The 18,777-nt window shown below is 36.9% G+C and overlaps 2 protein-coding genes across 2 annotated transcripts; both read left to right on the forward strand.

The window, feature by feature from the left end:
* Positions 1-1,757: 1,757 nt before the first annotated feature.
* On the forward strand, positions 1,758-6,508 carry LOC133870136 (protein NRT1/ PTR FAMILY 5.10-like). The gene is made up of 4 exons (XM_062307192.1): positions 1,758-1,970; positions 2,079-2,296; positions 3,137-3,684; positions 5,194-6,508. Exons 1-4 carry the CDS (start codon positions 1,844-1,846, stop codon positions 6,008-6,010), a joined length of 1,710 nt encoding a protein of 569 aa, XP_062163176.1. The 5' UTR covers positions 1,758-1,843; the 3' UTR covers positions 6,011-6,508.
* A 1,804-nt stretch (positions 6,509-8,312) lies between these two features.
* Positions 8,313-16,708, forward strand: LOC133870137 (protein NRT1/ PTR FAMILY 5.10-like). The gene is made up of 4 exons (XM_062307193.1): positions 8,313-8,599; positions 8,709-8,926; positions 13,487-14,034; positions 15,887-16,708. The coding sequence occupies exons 1-4, from the start codon at positions 8,473-8,475 to the stop codon at positions 16,701-16,703; spliced, it is 1,710 nt and encodes a 569-aa protein (XP_062163177.1). The 5' UTR covers positions 8,313-8,472; the 3' UTR covers positions 16,704-16,708.
* Positions 16,709-18,777: the final 2,069 nt, after the last annotated feature.

Raw genomic sequence — 18,777 nt, forward strand, 5'->3', positions numbered from 1 at the left:
AGTAAAATGAAAAATTGAAGAATATCTTTTTTTTAAAAAAAAAAAAATAGAAAAATATCTCACCCTCATCGTTGGCGCCATCGGTGGTCGTGCCCCCTTAGGAATGGGGGTGACTTGTGAGGGGTGGTTCGGCCACCTCTATGCTCAAATTCATTTTTTTTAAAGGCAAGTTTTTTAAGGGCAAATCCAGTTTTTCAACTGTCAAAGTGGATAGTTTCAAAAGATATTAGTCAAATTGATCACATGCAAGACATATGATCAGTTTTCCATTCATTATAATGGTTGACGCTAACGGAGGGGCATTTTGATACAAAATGATAATTTGATATATTCAAGTATCACTCTTGTCCGTTCATATGGCTAAATTGAAACCAATATATTTATCCAAAAAAAAATTAAAAATTAAAAAAAATACAAAATCAGTTCCAATAATTTCACTTAATTGCAAATAGTTCATTGGAGTTAAAAAAGTGACGAAACATATCTTGGGGGTAAACAAAAAGGGAAATGCTGGTGTTCCCACCAGCATCCCACCCCATCCCACCACACCGTAAGTGAAAAAACTGAAAATGAAATTATTAAATAAAAAAATAAAATCACTTAGAGTCAGGTGGGATAGAGGTGGGATGATGGTGGGAACACAAATATTTCCCTAAATACACAAATAGGTCTTTGGACACATTTTTCATTAGTAAATTGGACAGAAACTATTAAAGTGTCACGTCAGCATTAATAATATTATGACAAATTTCTTTTAGAATAAAAAATACAAAATTTAAAAACAAAATTAAAAAAAATAACATGACTCAGCCTCCTTCACCATGTCAGCATCCTCATTGTTGTTGTCCAATGACATCGTTGCGTGCACACCCACATGGCTCTGTAGCTCCCTCGAGATGTTGCTACTGCTAATTGTGAGCTCATCGAAGGCCTGAGAAAGATCCAAAAAACTCCTTCATCTCCTCCATCTCAAATGATGACTCGGGCCTATGCGATTTGCCGGATTGCAGTGCCAGATCGCTCTCAGCTGCATGTCGATCAGGTTCTCGAACACACACTCGGATCTCCACGACAAATGAGCAACAACTATTCTTGTGGATCGTATTGTGCACATCGATCGGCCCCATGTTGTGTCAGTGAACTTTCGGAGAATACAAGTTTTAGGTCGTCAAAACTGGGTATCCGAACCACACTTTTTTTTTTCTTTTTCTTTTTATAATTTTTTTTAACAGTTTTTAATTTTTTACTCTATAAGATACGTATTGCAATATTATTGGTGCCGACATTATAACAAATTTCTTGGGTTTGAGTTTATGATTTCAAAAAATACAATTTAAAATAACGATTTTAAAAAGTACAATTTGAAAAAGTGATTTTTAAAAATGTAGTTAAGCGACTGGTAAAATTGCAGTTTCAACTTTAAAATTGCAAATTAAACTTTAAAATTATGTGTTTTCAAAAAAATATCATTTTACCTGCATTTGAAAAAGTTTATTTTCTGCGATTTTAAATCGTAATTTTTAAAAACGCAATTTTCAAACGATTTATATTTTTTAATTTAGTTTAAAATCACATTTATTATTTGTAAAATCACAATTTCAAATGTACCACCTTATTTGTAATTTTTGCTTATCGAAAACAAAAATTAATCACTTTGCAATTAGGAAACTACAAGATTATTATTATTATTATTATTATTATTATTAATTTTTTTTTTTACATTAAAAAAAATCCAACCTCAGGTCCTCAACCCACCAACTAAACTCAATGACCAGTATCGCCCTCAAACTGAAAGTTGGAAGCAAGGTAAAACACGGGAGGGGCAAACGTTGGAAACTAAGAAATGTCGGCGTCTGCGACCGTCCGAACTCCGCTGCTGTTAGACACCGTCGATGGTGCCGTTGACTACAAAGGCCGTCCGGTCCTCCGATCCAAATCCGGTGGCTGGAGATCTGCATCCTTCATCATAGGTAACACTCGCACCCAATCCAACTCAACAAAATCATCGTATTAATAATTAAAATTAGTAAACGAGGAAATTTTTTGAAATTTGATTGTTAGACACGTGTGCGTTTCAGGTGTGGAAGTGGCGGAGAGGTTCGCGTACTACGGGATCGGCTCCAACCTCATAACGTACTTGAACGGGCCGCTGGGCCAGTCAACGGCCACCGCGGCCCAGAACGTGAACGCGTGGTCCGGAACGGCGTCGTTGCTTCCGCTTCTGGGTGCGTTCCTGGCCGACTCCTTTCTCGGCCGCTATCGCACCATTGTCGTCGCTTCTCTCATCTACATTCTGGTCCGTCTCTCGCTATTTTTTGTAATTTTATTGAGACAATAATTTTTTACACGGGTTAATTGGAATTCTCATTTTTCTTTATTATTATTATTTAGTAAAACAAATTGGTTAGCTTTTGCTTCTATCTCTTGCTTTTCACTGGTTTCTAATGAGTCCCTTATAAATTGAAGTGACATTTAACTTTATATTTATCGCGTCAATCAATAAACAATTAAGAAAAATACTTGGGTTACTATAACATTTATTAAGATCCCCTTACAAATTCATGTAGCAGTCTATAATTAGTGAAATAATGAAAAGTGTATGGTGGACAAGTCGGTCACTAATTAATTAAATTGACAACTCAATTTTTTTGCTTAACTATTTCACCAATTATAGACCGACACTTTAATTTGTAAGTTTATATGATGCTTACCACATTGGCCACTAAACAATTAAATTGCATTGTGACTGACGTTGCAGTGCCACGACAAAATCAATAAAAGCAGGTGAGTAGAAAACTTATTAGATGCTAGTGTCAATGGTATTTAATAAGTTCTACCTACTATTGGATTTGAACCAATAAACTCCCACGTTAGTTTGTAAGAAATTGAAGTAAAAGTTATAAATCTCCAAGAATTTTCCCTATAATTTTGAAGTGATTAAATTAAATGTTTAGAATTTTGTTATATCAGTATTTACAAATCCTTTATTTATTATCTCTCTAAGCTGTATGCTAACATAATCCTAATTATGTGATTAAAATGATTGTTAGCAATTTAAGAACTCCATGATCCCAGTGTCTTTCAAGGTTTGGTTTTTAAACTTTAACCGTGTTTGACTGCTATGGATGAATCACAGGGACTTGGCTTGTTGACTCTGTCGTCAATGTTTCCTTCTCTCAGCTCCTCTGACTGCCAAGACACCAGTAAACTTATTCCATGTTCTCCTCCTCAATCCCAAGTAATCCTATTCTTCTTCTCTCTATACCTAGTAGCACTTGGGCAAGGGGGGCATAAGCCTTGTGTTCAGGCTTTTGGAGCAGATCAATTTGATGGGCAAGATCCAGAAGACTGCAAAGCCAAAAGCTCATTCTTCAATTGGTGGTATTTTTGTATATGTGCAGGTGGCTTAGTATCACTTTCAATCTTGAATTATATACAAGATAACCTTAGTTGGGGTCTTGGTTTTGGAATCCCTTGTATCACGATGGTGGCTGCACTAGCTATTTTCTTGCTTGGAACTAGGACTTACCGGTATAGCATCCAAGGGGAGGAGAAAAGCCCGTTTGTGAGAATTGGTCGGGTGTTTGCTGCTGCAGTTAGGAATTGGAGAACCACCCCTTCAGCAATGGCTATTGAAGAGGAAGCTCGAGGAACCTTGCCTCACCGGAGCTCTGAAGAATTAAAGTAAGACAAATAACTTTCAGCATAGTTTTATTGATTAAAGGCACTATCATGCAGCTTTGAGATGCTTTGTTATCGAGAAGAGGTTATGGTCATGAATCCATGCTATATCATTTGCTTTAACTAATCATGCTTGCTATGATTTCAACTTAGTTTTCAGCATAGTTAAAGCAATGTTTTATTGATTAAAGACACTATCATGCAGCTTTGAGATCTTCGCTATTGAGCAGAAGTTATGGTCGTGATGCAGAGCAATCCATGCTATATCATTTGCTTTAACTAATCATACTTGCTTTCCATGATTCCTCGTGTTAAGGGCCTCTGGCATCCTTGTAGCAGTCTCCCCTATCTCACGGGCACCATGCAATTATGACTTTAATTCCATTGGGTAGCCCCCAAAGAGGTTGACTATAACGACCAAGGGAAAGCACTAGCTATATCTGTGCTAGTCTTATCTAGGAAGAATCCAATGTGAGACTCAGCACCCATGAACTCTTTTATAATCCACCCGATCTATATGGGCTGATCATCTTCTCAATGTGAGACTAAGGTGTATTAGTGCACAACATACTCCTAGAGCTATTCAAACTAATAAGAGTTCTAGTGAGTGTGTTAAAGAGAAACCCAGTTTTTCCTTAATACACTCACTAGGACTCTTACTAGTTTCAAGCTTACTCATCTTGTGAGCATCTATTGATTTATATAGAGTTTGTACATAATACAAGATAACATCAAAGTACTAGCTTCCTAATCTAATACTATCTCTTAGAGACAAACCTAATCTAAATACAAAACTATGATCAACAACCTAAAGTAAACAAATACAATTAAAACTCTTCCAGTAAATACAAGTAGAACTCTATCTCTTTAGGAACCGGTTGTCACTAGTAGTTGTGATGAACCGGGTTTCTCCTTAACACACTCACTAGAACTCTTATTAGTTTGAATAGCTCTAGGAGTATGTTGTGCGTTAATAAGGTGTAACAATCTCTCCCCTGTGGAGTTACTAGGTTGTTTTGTACCATCTGTAACAACCTATAAAAAGCGATAACCACGTATGCGTTCACTCTAAAAGTACTAATTGCAATTGGAGTTCTCTAGAATCTCTTATAAAGCCCAATCTTAATAAGAAACCAATATGTGACTTAGCATATGAACTCCTTTATAATCCACTCATTCTGTATGGGCTAATCATCTTTCCAATATGAGATTAGGGTGTAACACTAATGGTAGGATTCAAACCTATACGAACTTTCTGTGATGGTTTAATGCAAGCCAAGGGGTCAGTCAGCCTAACTCTGAGGTTAACACCTTATTATGACACTAAAGGAACTTCCATTAATATTACTAACTAAATAACTCAGACCACCTTACTAAATTCATAACTACTGAAGAACTCTTGCTCTTCGTGTGGGTAAGCCGATGACAGCTAACTTGCCAAAACAACTTTTTAATTGCTTGTTTATATCAAAACTCGTCTCTAATAGTGATTTTGATTCTCTGATATGGTAGGTTCCTCAACAAAGCATTGCTTGCACCAGATGGTTCTAAAGAAGATGGGAAGGTGTGTAGTATCAGCGAGGTTGAAGAAGCAAAAGCAGTTCTTAGGCTTATCCCAATATGGATGACAGGCTTGGTGTATGCTATTGTGTTTGCCCAGTCCTCGACTTTCTTCACCAAGCAAGGGGCTACTATGGACAGAAAAATTGTGCGGGGCTTTGATGTACCGGCCGCTTCTCTTCAATCCTTTATCAGCCTTGCCATTGTTGTCTTTATTCCCATATATGACCGCATTTTTGTCCCTATAGCAAGAGCTTTCAGCAGGAAACCCTCTGGCATCACAATGCTGCAGAGAATTGGAACTGGGATGCTTCTGTCTGCTATTTCCATGGCAGTTGCAGCTCTAGTTGAGATGATAAGGCTCAAAACTGCTCAAGACCATGGGTTAGTTGATTTGCCAAAACAGACAGTCCCAATGAGCATATGGTGGCTGGTTCCTCAATACGTCTTGTTTGGGATTGCTGATGTTTTCACCATGGTTGGTTTGCAAGAGTTTTTCTATGATCAGGTCCCAAACGAATTGAGGAGTGTGGGTCTTAGCCTCTATCTGAGTATCTTTGGCGTGGGGAGTTTTCTAAGCAGCTTCCTCGTCTCTGCCATTGAGGAAGCAACTGGTGCGGATGGTGGAGATAGTTGGTTTGCCAATAATCTCAATCGGGCACATCTTGATTACTTTTATTGGCTACTTGCTGGACTTAGTGTAATAGAACTGGCTGCTTACTTATATTTTGCAAAGTCTTACATTTATAATAGAGGAAGCAAGGTATGAATGCAGTCCTCTGCAACTGCAATTGTTGTGACACAAGTCAGTGGTATATGGGATGGGAAACTTGTTAAGTAACTAATCTTTCAACCATTCGTTTGTCCTTTCTTACTAAATAAACCTGATTCTTGTGAATAAGGATTCCTTCTAATTGGCTGCTCAAATTGTGGATAATTTGGACAGCTCCACAAAGAGGACAAAGAGCAGATGTAGAGCTGAGAAAACTGAACAGAAGAGATTCTCTGTACCGCCAGACCGCGTGGTTCAAGCCAGAGAAAAAATAGAGGGTTTACAGAGGTGGGTCGAACAAGATCGTATGAATGAAAGCCTTCAAGGGAAGGAAGTCATTGTAGTTGAGGGGTATTGTGATCTCAGCCAAGCAGGTGAAAGCTTACTTGGGCAAAAATCCTGTTATGGTCTTCGCTGAAAAAGTGAGGCTTTGCTTGACGAGTAGACAAAAATTACCCGCTTTTTGGGACCTGCAAGAAGTTGAGCTTTTTGGCTTTCTTTGTAATTGTCACGGTAGTTGGAAAAAGGATAAAAAAAAAGTCTAAGCAGCAGGTGCGGGCTTACTTGACCTGGGCAGCCCAATCATTGCAAAGCTAGTGTAATTTTTTGGATCAGGCTTCTATTACTACCGCATAGATGCTGTGAAAAATTTGTGTGGTTTAAATTTAATCAAATATTTTTTTTAACTTAAAATGATAAAAGGAAATAAAATGTGTTCTGGAAAAAGAATATGGTATGCAGTTTTCAGATGTCATTATTTTCAATAAAAAAAAAAATTAGAAGAAAAAATACACAAACACACACACATATATATATATATATATACTGTCAAATTACAACCCAATTTGTAATGTTCCATTTTTAAATTAAAGATTGAATCAATGTCTTTTTAAACTAAAAATTTTTAGTCCTTGATGTGATTTTTAGTTTAGGGAGACATTACAAATTGAGTGGTAATTTCAAAAAAAGTATATGTATTATTCTAAAAAAAAATTAATAATTCTTTTTTCTTTTTCTGGAAGAGTAATAAATAAATAAATAGTTGCATATAGTGGAACCATTTAACACATAATCTCAACAATATTCTATCTCCAAAATGACTGCAGTTTTCATCTCCAGTTGTTATCTTCTTCTTCTTTCTTTCTTTCTTTCTTTCTTTTCTTTTTTTTTTTTTTTTTTTTTTTTTTGATTTTTTTTTTTTTATCTTGGCTAACAAGACTACAAGAGCAATATTAAAAGAAAGATTTATGTTTATTGTCTCCGCACAACAATTGTTTTAGATCATTTCCTCCGTCCTCCACCGAGTTCTCAGTAATTTTTGCAAGGGGTTACGATTGAAATTTTCAGATCTAGATCTACACTCCTTCATCAACTCTTACAAGACACGCCCCTTACCAACGGGTTCTCCGGCATCTTCGGCTTCCACCAACAATCGCCATTTGCTCCACCGCCATCTTCTCACCAGCGCATGGCCCACACGTGCCAGAGAGTTCTCTGCTCTCACCGGCATGTGGCGGCCACGTCCGCTCCCCCCGCCTTCCTCCGCTTCGGCCACTGGTAGATCCGGGCGGCACCGGCAAATCTAAGCTCCCACTCCTTCATCTGGACCTCTGCTGTTTATGTTAATGTTTTTGTAATATCTACTTTTTCTTTGGGCTTATTTGTTCATTTCCCTTGTTCACCCCTATCATTGTGTTTGGAGCCTCAGGGCTTTGTACTAACACCAAACCACCTTAAATAGTAGCTCAGATTTTTGACATCCGTGTCACGAATCTTTAGGTCCGGATCTTTGGAAGCATTGTCTCCGCGTACTTTTATTCTTAGTTTAAATTCTGGCTACCCAGGCTTTGTTCTGTTGTTTTGTTTTTCTTTTCTAGTGTAATTTTCTTCATATATCTAAAAAAGAAAGATTTATATTCTTTTTGAGTCATTTTAAAATTATTATTGAATCAAAATTTAAATATGGTCTATATTATAATTTTATTAATTTCAAGAGGACTTAAGGAAACTCTTTAAATGATCTCTTTTTTCTTTTTTTTTTGGGTTGGGCTAAAAGAAGATTTTTGAACCTCACAAGTAATTAAGATCCCCTTAAATTCTTTGTCCGAATATGATAGAATTCGGGCAGGTAGTTGTGAGTGAGCATTTATGAGACCCACCTGACCAAATAAAAGTTGGGCTGCCCAACTGCTTATCCGATCAGATGAATCTCATAAATGCTTACTCATAACAACCTACCCGAATTGTATCAAATTCGAGCAAAGAATTTGAGGGGATCCTGATTCCAGGTAGTCAGGTAGCTCTTCAAAGCTGATGAGCAGTGTTTCAAACTATTTATCACTTTGTTTGTCTTTGGCAAATGGCAATTCTCCATCTTTCGAGGAGTGAAACTCAACCTAGGCCAATTGACCAACCAACCAACTCACCGACCAGTGGGGGCAAACGTTGAAAACTAAGAAATGTCCGTGACTGCGACCGTGCAAACTCCGCTGCTATTAGACGCCGTCGATGGCGCCGTTGACTACAAAGGCCGTCCGGTCCTCCGATCCAACTCCGGCGGCTGGAGATCTGCATCCTTAATCATAGGTAACACTCGCACCCAATCCAACTCAACAAAATCATCGTACTAACAATTAATATCAGCAAACGAGGTAAAAAAATTTGAATTTGATTGTTAGACGCGTGTGCGTTTCAGGTGTGGAAGTGGCGGAGAGGTTCGCGTACTACGGGATCGGCTCCAACCTCATAACGTACTTGACTGGGCCGCTGGGCCAGTCAACGGCCACCGCGGCCCAGAACGTGAACGTGTGGGACGGAACGGCGTCGTTGCTTACGCTTCTGGGTGCGTTCCTGGCCGACTCCTTTTTCGGCCGCTATCGCACCATTGTCGTCGCTTCTTTCATCTACATCCTGGTCCGTCTCTCGCTATTTTTATTTTTATTGGGACATTAATTTTTTGCATGGGTTCATTGGAATTTTCCTTCTTGTTATTATTAAAAAAAAAAAAAAAATCTGTTAGCTTTGCTTCTGTCTCTGTTCTTTTTACCGGTTTCTAATTTGAGCTCTGTTGTTAGGAAATCCCAGATTTTTATTTTCTTAATAAGTTATCAGCTTATTTTGATTCTTTTTCCCGCTATTCCCCTAGTAAGCCAGTAAGCCAAATCTTTCTTACTTAAATAAGTCATGCTTTATTATATAAATTCAGTGTAGATGCCATATGGACAATGAGCGAGGAAGAAACGTAATTTAGTCTAGAGTAATGTTAGGGATCTTCTTTTTATCCTTGGCTTTTAAAAGTACCATTATATTTAAGATAAATCACTATTAGATTATGATCCAATTGTGATTTTAAATCCCACGTCAACTTTAGGACGATAATAGGGAGATAAAAAGATGCTCTTTAGCATTACCCTTTTGCCTAAGATAATTGGAGGTTGATCTCCTAGAAGTGACCAATTGGAGGTTTAATCTGATTTATCCATTTTTCCTTTTATTTTCTAATTTTTCAATCGATAGAACATTTGGTATTACAGCTGTTTGATTTCCTAATTTCTTTATTTCTCCTATAATTTTTTTTTTTTTTGTTATACCCATATAAACAATCGAAAGTTGATCGTGTCTATACGGGGTTTTCGTCATTGTACTTGTGCGTGAAGGTGTTCTGTGAGTGCTGATAGATTGGGTGTCGCTCAGTGTAGCAGTATGGTGGTGCAATTGCTTGGTCAGCCGATCTGGTATGGTCTTGTGGTGGTGTTCATTTGTGGGCTGTGGAGCCGTCGTTAGTGGTGATTGCACGTCGTGTGACGTTTATATAACATTTTTGTCCCATATTAGGAAGATAAGTAGTTCACGTTAAATGAGTAGTTTATAAAGATACTTATGGGTGCTAAGTCCCACATTTCTTACTTACTAAGTGAAACTGAGTTTTATTAGTGATTGTAGGGAGGTTTCAAATTGACTAGTCATTTTTGGGTGATAGCGCAGATGTGTTTAGCACTTTCTCTGGGTCGTTACGAATGGTATCAAAGCCACCTAGTACTGCCATGTATTACTGTTAACACTGCACGATGTGGCCCTGACAATGATACAAGGGGTTTAAGGGGGAGAGTTTGTAACAATCCGATTCCATATTGAGAAGATGAGTAACCCACATAGAGAGTAAGTAGTTTAAAAAGACACTCATGGGTGTTAAGTCCTACATTGCTTGCTTATTAGGTGAAACTGAGCCTTATAAGTGTTTTAGAGAAACTCCAAGTTTTCTAATCCTTTTGGATGAGAGCGCAAATGTGGTTATTGATTTCCCTGAGTCGTTACAAAGTTATGAGTGGTATGTGGGTGTTGTGCGATATTGTCATGCGACTTGAAGGTTTGTGAGTGACCATGTCGAGGTTCATGGTGGTGTACTGGTGGTGTTCACGATGGCTTGTGTCTGTCATTGATGGTTGTCGTGTGGGGTTGTGCTTAGAACCATGTGGTGGGCTTTGTGCTGTGGGGTGTTCAAGGTGGTTCGATGCTGTGTGCTGGGCGTGGAACGAGCAGCAAGTGGTGGAGTAGTGTGAGCAAAAGCCAATAATCATGTGTTGGAGGAGGAAGAAGTCTATTTGGCTACACATATTACTTGTCCAGGAGCAGCATTGTTTTGGTTTAGTTTTTATATTGGGGTGTGTTTGGCAACGAGAGCAAGGTAATTCTTGTCCCGGCCTTTCTGTACGTCAGGAATAGCCTTAGTCTTATAAGGGGAAGAAAAAAAAAAAAGGCTTCTAGTAGTAACATTCCACATGAAGAAGCTTCACTCGAATCGAGAATTTTTGCAAAGATTATTGAACAGTGGAAGAAATTAATGGAAGAGTCCATTGAAGGATTTATCGACCGAGCCTTAGACCGTTAGGAGTGGGAGTGAGTTCTTGGTCAATTAGACATTGAGTTTCACCATAAGCACGATCACGAGAAGAGTAAGAATATCGAGTTATACATGTAAAAGTGTAGTTCCCATATTGGGATGGTGGAGATCCCTCTGGCTGGGTATCACGAGTAGAACATTATTTTCAATTTCACCGAACGCCAGAAATATCAAAGGGAAGATAGCAACAAATAATCTTGAAGGGAAGACATCACAGTGGTTTGATTGGTTAGTAGTGTGTTGTGGAGAGCCAACCTGGAATGGCTCTTTGTTTGATTTGGTCCTTCAACATATAAAAATATAGGAAGCGAGCAAGCAAAAATTTGACAAATATCAACAGTTGAGGAATAAATAAATCGTTTTGAACAGTTATCTAATCAAAATCATAATTGGTTCAAAGTACAGTTACTGGAGACATTCATTGAAGGACTTCGGTCGGAAATCCGACGAGAAGTCAAGGCTCGACGACCCGAAACCATGATAGCTGCTATTTCACTTGCAAGGAGAGATGAGCAACTTGGGGAGGAAAGTTGCCAAATAATCAAGGTGATAAGAACCCGAAATTAGGAACTCAAAAGGGAACTTGTTATTGATAATTCATTGATATCCCAGCTCATAGACTAGGGTTACATTTATAGGATAGCTTAGTGTGTAAACAAGGAAAGGAAATAACACTACAAGGAAATGAAATAAGACTTATTAGCTTGCCATATTGAAATAGGCTGAGAAGGAAAGTGAAATAGACTGAGAAGGAAAGTAGCCATTAGAGGCTATGCAGGATTTGGAAAGCAAGCTTGGTGCCAACTGCCTCTAGCCGCATGCCTTTGGTGGAACCCTAATTGCTGGAAATCCTAATTGATAGCTAGGATGCTGGAAACCCTAATTGCTATTTGCCGTGATTATTACAAGGTAGTAGATCAACCAACAACGGGAAAAAGCAGTTCATTTTCTACCCTAACCTATAAAACTCCTGCCATGCAAGAGGAGTCAGTCGTGACAAAGGTAAAAGTTTCACAGTTTGAATTTATTTCATGAGAATATCAGATGTCTCTGATATTGATAATTGTTCAAATATTGAGGAGGTCATGAATCCTATAATGGACGAGGAGAATAAATTGTTATCCTTAGTGAGTGTGGGGTACACAGTGGATAAAGAATTAGTCAGTTATGATGAAGTTTGGTAAGTTTTTATTGGAAGGGAATCAGTCCTAATAAGTCATACGACTGTAGAGAGGTGTATGCTCCAAATTTTGAGTTTCGATTATATGGTGGATAATATTGATTTGGAATTTTTTTTTTGTGATATTTTTCTGGCAAAAGGAGCAATATTGAAAAAATTTCTCTTGTTCCTTTTCTACCGCACATCAGTCATGAGACATTACCCTTAACAAGGCGCTATGGAATCAAGGAAGAGATTGGAGACCTGTTTCATTAATAATTAACCTTGAGGGCAAGGTTGTTTTTAAGGGTGGGCGAATGTCAGGAAACCTGGATTTTTATTTCCTTAATAAGCTGTATTGGGGGAATGTCAGGAAACCCTGAATTTTTATTTCCTTAATAAGCTGTATCAACATATTTTGATTTATTTTCCTTAATAGGCTATTCCATAGTAAGCTTCTTACCTAAATAAGTCCTACTTAATTCTTTAAATTTAGTGTTGATGTCCTATGGCAATTGAGTGAAGAAGTAACATAATTTTGCCTAGGGCAATTGGAGGTTGATCCCTATAAAGTGATCATTTTGAGGTTTGATCCATCAAAGCGATAATTCCTTTTATTATCTGATTTTCAATTGATAGAAACCCTTGGGTTCCTATCATCTGTTAAGGTACTACAATTTTTAGTATGAGTCCCTTGCAGATTGACGTGGCAGTCCACGTGTCATTTAATACGTCAGCCATTGACCAATTATGTAAAAAACTTGGGGTACGACAAATTTTAGTACAATCCCCTTATAAAAAACGTGGCAACCCATAATTGGTGAAATAATTAAGTATATGATTGACAAGTCAGTCGCTAAGTAATTAAATTGACAAGTCAGTAATTAATATTTTCACAAATTATGGACTGTCACGTTAGTTTGTAAGTTTACATGATGTTTCCCAGTTACCAACCGCGTCAGTCATTAAACAATTAAATTTGGTTGTTTGTGATTGACGTGGCAGTTCCACAATAAAATCAATAATAATAATAATAATAATAATAAAAGGATGAGTAAAAGAACTTATTAGATACCTAATAAGCTCTACCTACTATTGAATTTGAACCAATAGATTGTCACGTCAATTTGTAAGGGTTTGAAGTATAAATTGTAAGACCCCAACCATTTTCCTTGTAATTTTGAAGTGTTTTAATTAAATGTTTAGGATTTTGTTATTACAGTATTTACAGATCCTTAATTTATTGTATCTCTCTAAGTGTTATGCTAACAGAATCCTAATTATGTGAATAAAAATTATTGTTAGCATTTTAAGAACTCCATGGTGGAATTACTCTATGAAATTTGGAAGATACTGATTCCAGGGTTTTGTTTTTAAACCTTAACCGTGTTTGACTGCTAAGGATGAATCACAGGGACTTGGCTCGTTGACTCTGTCGTCAATGTTTCCTTATCTCAGCTCATCTGACTGCCAAGACACCAGTAAATTTATTCCATGTTCTCCTCCTCAACCCCAAGTAATCTTATTCTTCTTCTCTCTATACCTAGTAGCACTTGGGCAAGGGGGGCATAAGCCTTGTGTTCAGGCTTTTGGGGCAGATCAATTTGATGGGCAAGATCCAGAAGAGTGCAAAGCCAAAAGCTCATTCTTCAACTGGTGGTATTTTGGTATATGTACAGGTGGCTTAGTATCACTTTTAATCTTGAACTATATACAAGATAACCTTAGTTGGGGTCTTGGTTTTGGAATCCCTTGTATAACGATGGTGGCTGCATTAGTTATTTTCTTGCTTGGAACTAGGACTTACCGGTATAGCATCCAAGGGGAGGAGAAAAGCCCGTTTGTGAGAATCGGTCGGGTGTTTGTTGCTGCACTAAGGAATTGGAGAACCACCCCTTCAGCCATAGCTATTGAAGAGGAAGCTCGTGGAACCTTGCCTCACCAGAGCTCGGAAGAATTCAAGTAAGACAAATAACTTTCAGCTTAGTTTTATTGATTAAAGAACAGAAATATAAAAGGTACATGCATGTTAAATTCAATGTAGAATTTTTTATATATCTAGCGTTATACATGCTTTTCTCTCATAGGATTCACAATGTCCCTAATTGTTACGCCTCCAAATTGGGTAAATTAAGAGGGCGTAGAACTCGTGTATTCATGTAAATCGTGTCATTAATTGTGACTTCTAAAATATGGACAGAAGTACTAAAATACATGCATCAGTTAGAAAATTTTCGACATTTATTTTAAAATCATTAGTTTAATAAAAAGAATATTTGTATCATTGTCTGGAGTTTTAAAGTGTTTACTTGCCTGGATGTCAACACGTGGAAAAAGTGCCCCTTCACCTGAAACCTTACAATTTATCACATAACTTTGTTTAGAAAAATTCTTAAATCTATCATTTTTCAGAAATTAAGAAAGGGCTACACTGTCCAGAATTTTCTTATTAGAACAACTCTCTTCCCCACTCTCTCCCATTTAAATTCCATATATTCTACTAGATGCTAAGCTGCCCAAGATTGAAGTCTTTGGACAACCCTTAGTTTCCTCTTTATTTTATCCAACTCCAAAATAAAATTCATTTTTAGTCCATGTGTCCTAAATTTATAAGGGTGCGTTTAGGATTGTGATTTCGTAGATAATTAGTGCGATTTTAAACCAAATCGCAGAACATAAATAGTTTGGGAACTATGATTTTAAAAATTGCGATTTGAAAACGCAGAAAATATGCTTTTTCAAATCGTAAGTAAGATAATGTTTTTTTGAAAAACGCAGAATTTTAAAGGCTAATTTACGATTTTAAAGGCTAAACTGCAATTTTGCCAAACGCTTAACTGCGTTTTTAAAAATCATTTTTCCAAATCGCACATTTTAAAATCGTTATTTTAAATCACACTTCTTGAAATCGTAAACTCAAACGACCCTAAATCAATTCTAAATGGAACATAAAATCAAATCTGATGAAAAGGAAAATGATTTTCTGCGTACATCTGTTTTGAGAAAAATCATGGAATTTTGCTCATGAATGCCAATGTAATTGAACGGGATTCGGATTAAGGCTTACCCAATTAGTCTATCATTAATATTGTTATTGGATAATTATGAGCTGGGGTATCATCCTAATTCCTTTTTTTCTCATAAATAACTACTCAAAACTTTGATTTTATTTTTGCTCATGGCATCTAATATGAGTCCACCTCCTGTGTATTTGTAGTAAACCAAGCATTTTTTTTATTGGCATTCTTCTGAAATATGAACAGTTTTTCCAATTATTTCAATTGCTATATGCTGGGAGGGCTTCATTTACCAGTATTTTATTTGCTCCTTTGCACTATCATGAAGTTTTGAGATGCTTCATTATTGAAAACAAGTTATGGTCATGATGCTGAGCAATCCATTATCCATGCTATATCATTTGCTTAAACTATTTTTTCCAATTACTTGAATTACAAGGCGTCTGGCATCCTTGTAGCAGTCTCCCCTATCTCATGGGCACCATGCAATTGGGGTGGCCCCAAAGGAGTTAAAGGTAGAATTCAAACCTATATGAACTTTCTGTCATGGTTTAATGCAAAAGGGGCCATTCAGCCTAACTCTTTAAGGTTAACTCCTTATTATGACACTAAAGGAACTTCCATTAATATTTCTAACTAAATAACTCAGACCACCTTACTAGATTCATTACTATTGGAGAACTCTTGCTCTTCATGTGGATAAACCAATGACAGCTAACTTGCCAAAACAACTTTTTAATTGCTTGTTTACATCAAAACACATCTCTAATAGTGATTTTGATTCTCTGATATGGCAGGTTTCTCAACAAAGCGTTGCTTGCACCACATGGTTCTAAGGAATATGGGAAGGTATGTAGCATCAGCGAGGTTGAAGAAGCAAAAGCAGTTCTTAGGCTTATCCCAATATGGATGACAAGCTTGGTGTATGCTATTGTGTTTGCCCAGTCCTCGACTTTCTTCACCAAGCAAGGGGCTACCATGGACAGAAAAATTGCGCCGGGCTTTGACATACCGGCCGCTTCTCTTCAATCCTTTATCCCGCTTACCATTGTTGTCTTTATTCCCATATATGACCGCATTTTTGTCCCTATAGCAAGAGCTTTCAGCAGGAAACCCTCTGGCATCCCAATGCTACAAAGAATTGGAACTGGGATGCTTCTGTCTGCTATTTCCATGGCAGTTGCAGCTCTAGTTGAGATGATAAGGCTCAAAACTGCTCAAGAGCATGGGTTAGTTGATTTGCCAAAACAGACGGTCCCAATGAGCATATGGTGGCTGGTTCCTCAATATGTCTTGTTTGGGATTGCTGATGTTTTCACCATGGTTGGTCTGCAAGAATTTTTCTATGATCAGGTCCCAAACGAACTGAGGAGTGTGGGTCTGAGCCTCTATCTGAGTATCTTTGGCGTGGGGAGTTTTCTAAGCAGCTTCCTTGTCTCTGCCATTGAGGAAGCAACTGGTGCGGATGGTGGAGATAGTTGGTTTGCCAATAATCTCAATAGGGCACATCTTGATTACTTTTATTGGCTACTTGCTGGACTTAGTGTAATAGAACTGGCTGCTTACTTATATTTTGCAAAATCTTACATTTATAATAGAGGAAGCAAGGTATGAATGCAGTCCTCTGCAACTGCAATTGTTGTGACACAAGTCAGTGGCATATGGGATGGGAAACTTGTTAATAGAACAAAAAGAATAGGGGGAGAAAAAAGTTGGGCTAAGTAACTTTATTTGTAAATAAAATATTTTTAGTCATTTGTGATTATTATTAGGACAATTTTCTTCCAAATTGGGTTGGAAAAATTTCCTCCAAACCTAATCTATTAAACTTATGTCCTTAGAGCATGTGATTCTGTAATATGCATGATTATTTAAAATTGTACATTTTTCCTACTCTTGTATCCATTATCGAGTTGCTTCCCACTAGCTACTGCTCATCACTATTAGGGCTGACAATTTTTTACTCAACTCATGAACTCAACGCGAAATTAGTGGTTAAGGTTAAAGGGTTTGACATGTTTTATTAAATGGTTCGTGTTAAGGTTGATCTATATAATCTTATACACGTCTCAACACGATCTGAATCTGACAAGCGACATTAAGATTGATAATTTTTTACACGATCTGCAAATTTTACATGAAATTAGCGAGTTAGAGTTGAAGTATCTTACCTGCTTAATTAAATGAATTAAATTATGGTTGACCTATAAAATTTTATAACGACTCAATATGATCTAAACACAAGTAAAAACAAATTAACAAGAGTTGAAAAAAAAAAAAATCAAAGTAGTAGGTGTGGGTTCCAACAACAACAGACATGCATGATTGACTCAAGGATTTCAAATTCTTAGCCGTGTGGGATCATAGGTTTAATTAAGTGCTAAGAAGTTTAATGCCCCGAAGACCACTGAGTATCTTCTTTCTGTCCCTTCCACAGACAAGTTTTCATGCTATTTAGCCTATTACGTGCCTTGTGAGAACACTTTCTGCAGCTCACCAAATCAACTCATTGATGCTTAATTATGATCAAAACATGAACTTAATTAACCAAAATCAGCTGTCTCCTTCTTACCCTTTCTTCACTGCTTCTATATCTATATATATATATATCCAACCTAAATCGTAATCTAATGCTGCTTCCATCTGCTTCATTACCAACTCTCTGGGTTTCCTCCACGTGTTCAAACCAACTCTCATCTTTCTTGTTTCACCTCCAAGCATCCCTCTTTCATAGCTTGGGACTTTGTAATAAGACAAATATACCATTCTAGATGCCTACATTTTCTCGTAGAACTTTCTTTAATTCAATTCAGTCTATTAAAACGATGTCTGTCATTCTCACGTGTTTTAGATATACGAAATTTATCAAATTTTTCCCCAATCAATATCATCGAACACGACAGATTATTTTTTTTTATTTTTAATATAGGCGAAATAATTAAAAATGGAATGGCCAATATGCTAGGTTGAAGTTGAAAATGGATGCCTAGACTAAGGATGACAATAACTTAAATTAGCAGCCATATTTGAAAATCATTTATTTCCAGCTGGATCCCACTGTTTTTCAATACTAAAGGTTGCAAATGAATCTGTATCACTATCATCTATATATACATACATATATATATATATATATTATATAATATTTAATTAGAAAAAAAAATTATATATATATACCCACTGTCGTGGGAATTTTTAAACGTTGGATTCCAATGATGATTTACATACGAGAGGTGTTGGTTGGATCTGACCTGTCACCAAAGACGTACACCTCATTGCTTGGGCCACTGCTTAATCATTGGCAATCCCAAGTCCCAACTATTTTTGCTCAGAAAAGTATATTCTGTCAAATTAATTATATTTATTAGTGTATTTTAATTGCTCTTGTAATTATTAATTACCATACTAGCTTGGTTCGACTAAGTTCTACGTTCTTATATATCCACTTTTTTTCTTGTCTCAATATCGGATATAATTTTATTTTTTATTTTTTTTTAATATTTTTTTATTTTTTTCTAAATAATTATATAATTACCTACCCAAGTTAATATTGGTCATGCTTCTCTCACTTTTTATTTTTACCCAAGCTTTAGAGATTTGTTGACAAAACATTTTTAATTAGTGACTTTTTTAATGATGTTTTGTTGACTTGGCGAACCACCGTGGTATGTATTTAATGTGGTGAAAC

Source organism: Alnus glutinosa, chromosome 6 (assembly GCF_958979055.1).
Source record: "Alnus glutinosa chromosome 6, dhAlnGlut1.1, whole genome shotgun sequence".
Lineage (NCBI taxonomy): Eukaryota > Viridiplantae > Streptophyta > Magnoliopsida > Fagales > Betulaceae > Alnus > Alnus glutinosa.

What these genes read in the sequence shown, in the direction of transcription:
- LOC133870136 (XM_062307192.1), top strand. Translation starts at nt 1,844, where the DNA reads ATGTCGGCGTCTGCGACCGTCCGAACTCCGCTGCTGTTAGACACCGTC. An exon ending in ATCTGCATCCTTCATCATAG is followed by an intron (nt 1,971 to 2,078) that starts GTAACACTCGCA and finishes TGTGCGTTTCAG; the next exon opens with GTGTGGAAGTGGCGGAGAGG. An exon ending in CTTCTCTCATCTACATTCTG is followed by an intron (nt 2,297 to 3,136) that starts GTCCGTCTCTCG and finishes GATGAATCACAG; the next exon opens with GGACTTGGCTTGTTGACTCT.
- LOC133870137 (XM_062307193.1), top strand. Translation starts at nt 8,473, where the DNA reads ATGTCCGTGACTGCGACCGTGCAAACTCCGCTGCTATTAGACGCCGTC. An exon ending in CTTCTTTCATCTACATCCTG is followed by an intron (nt 8,927 to 13,486) that starts GTCCGTCTCTCG and finishes GATGAATCACAG; the next exon opens with GGACTTGGCTCGTTGACTCT. An exon ending in CAGAGCTCGGAAGAATTCAA is followed by an intron (nt 14,035 to 15,886) that starts GTAAGACAAATA and finishes CTGATATGGCAG; the next exon opens with GTTTCTCAACAAAGCGTTGC.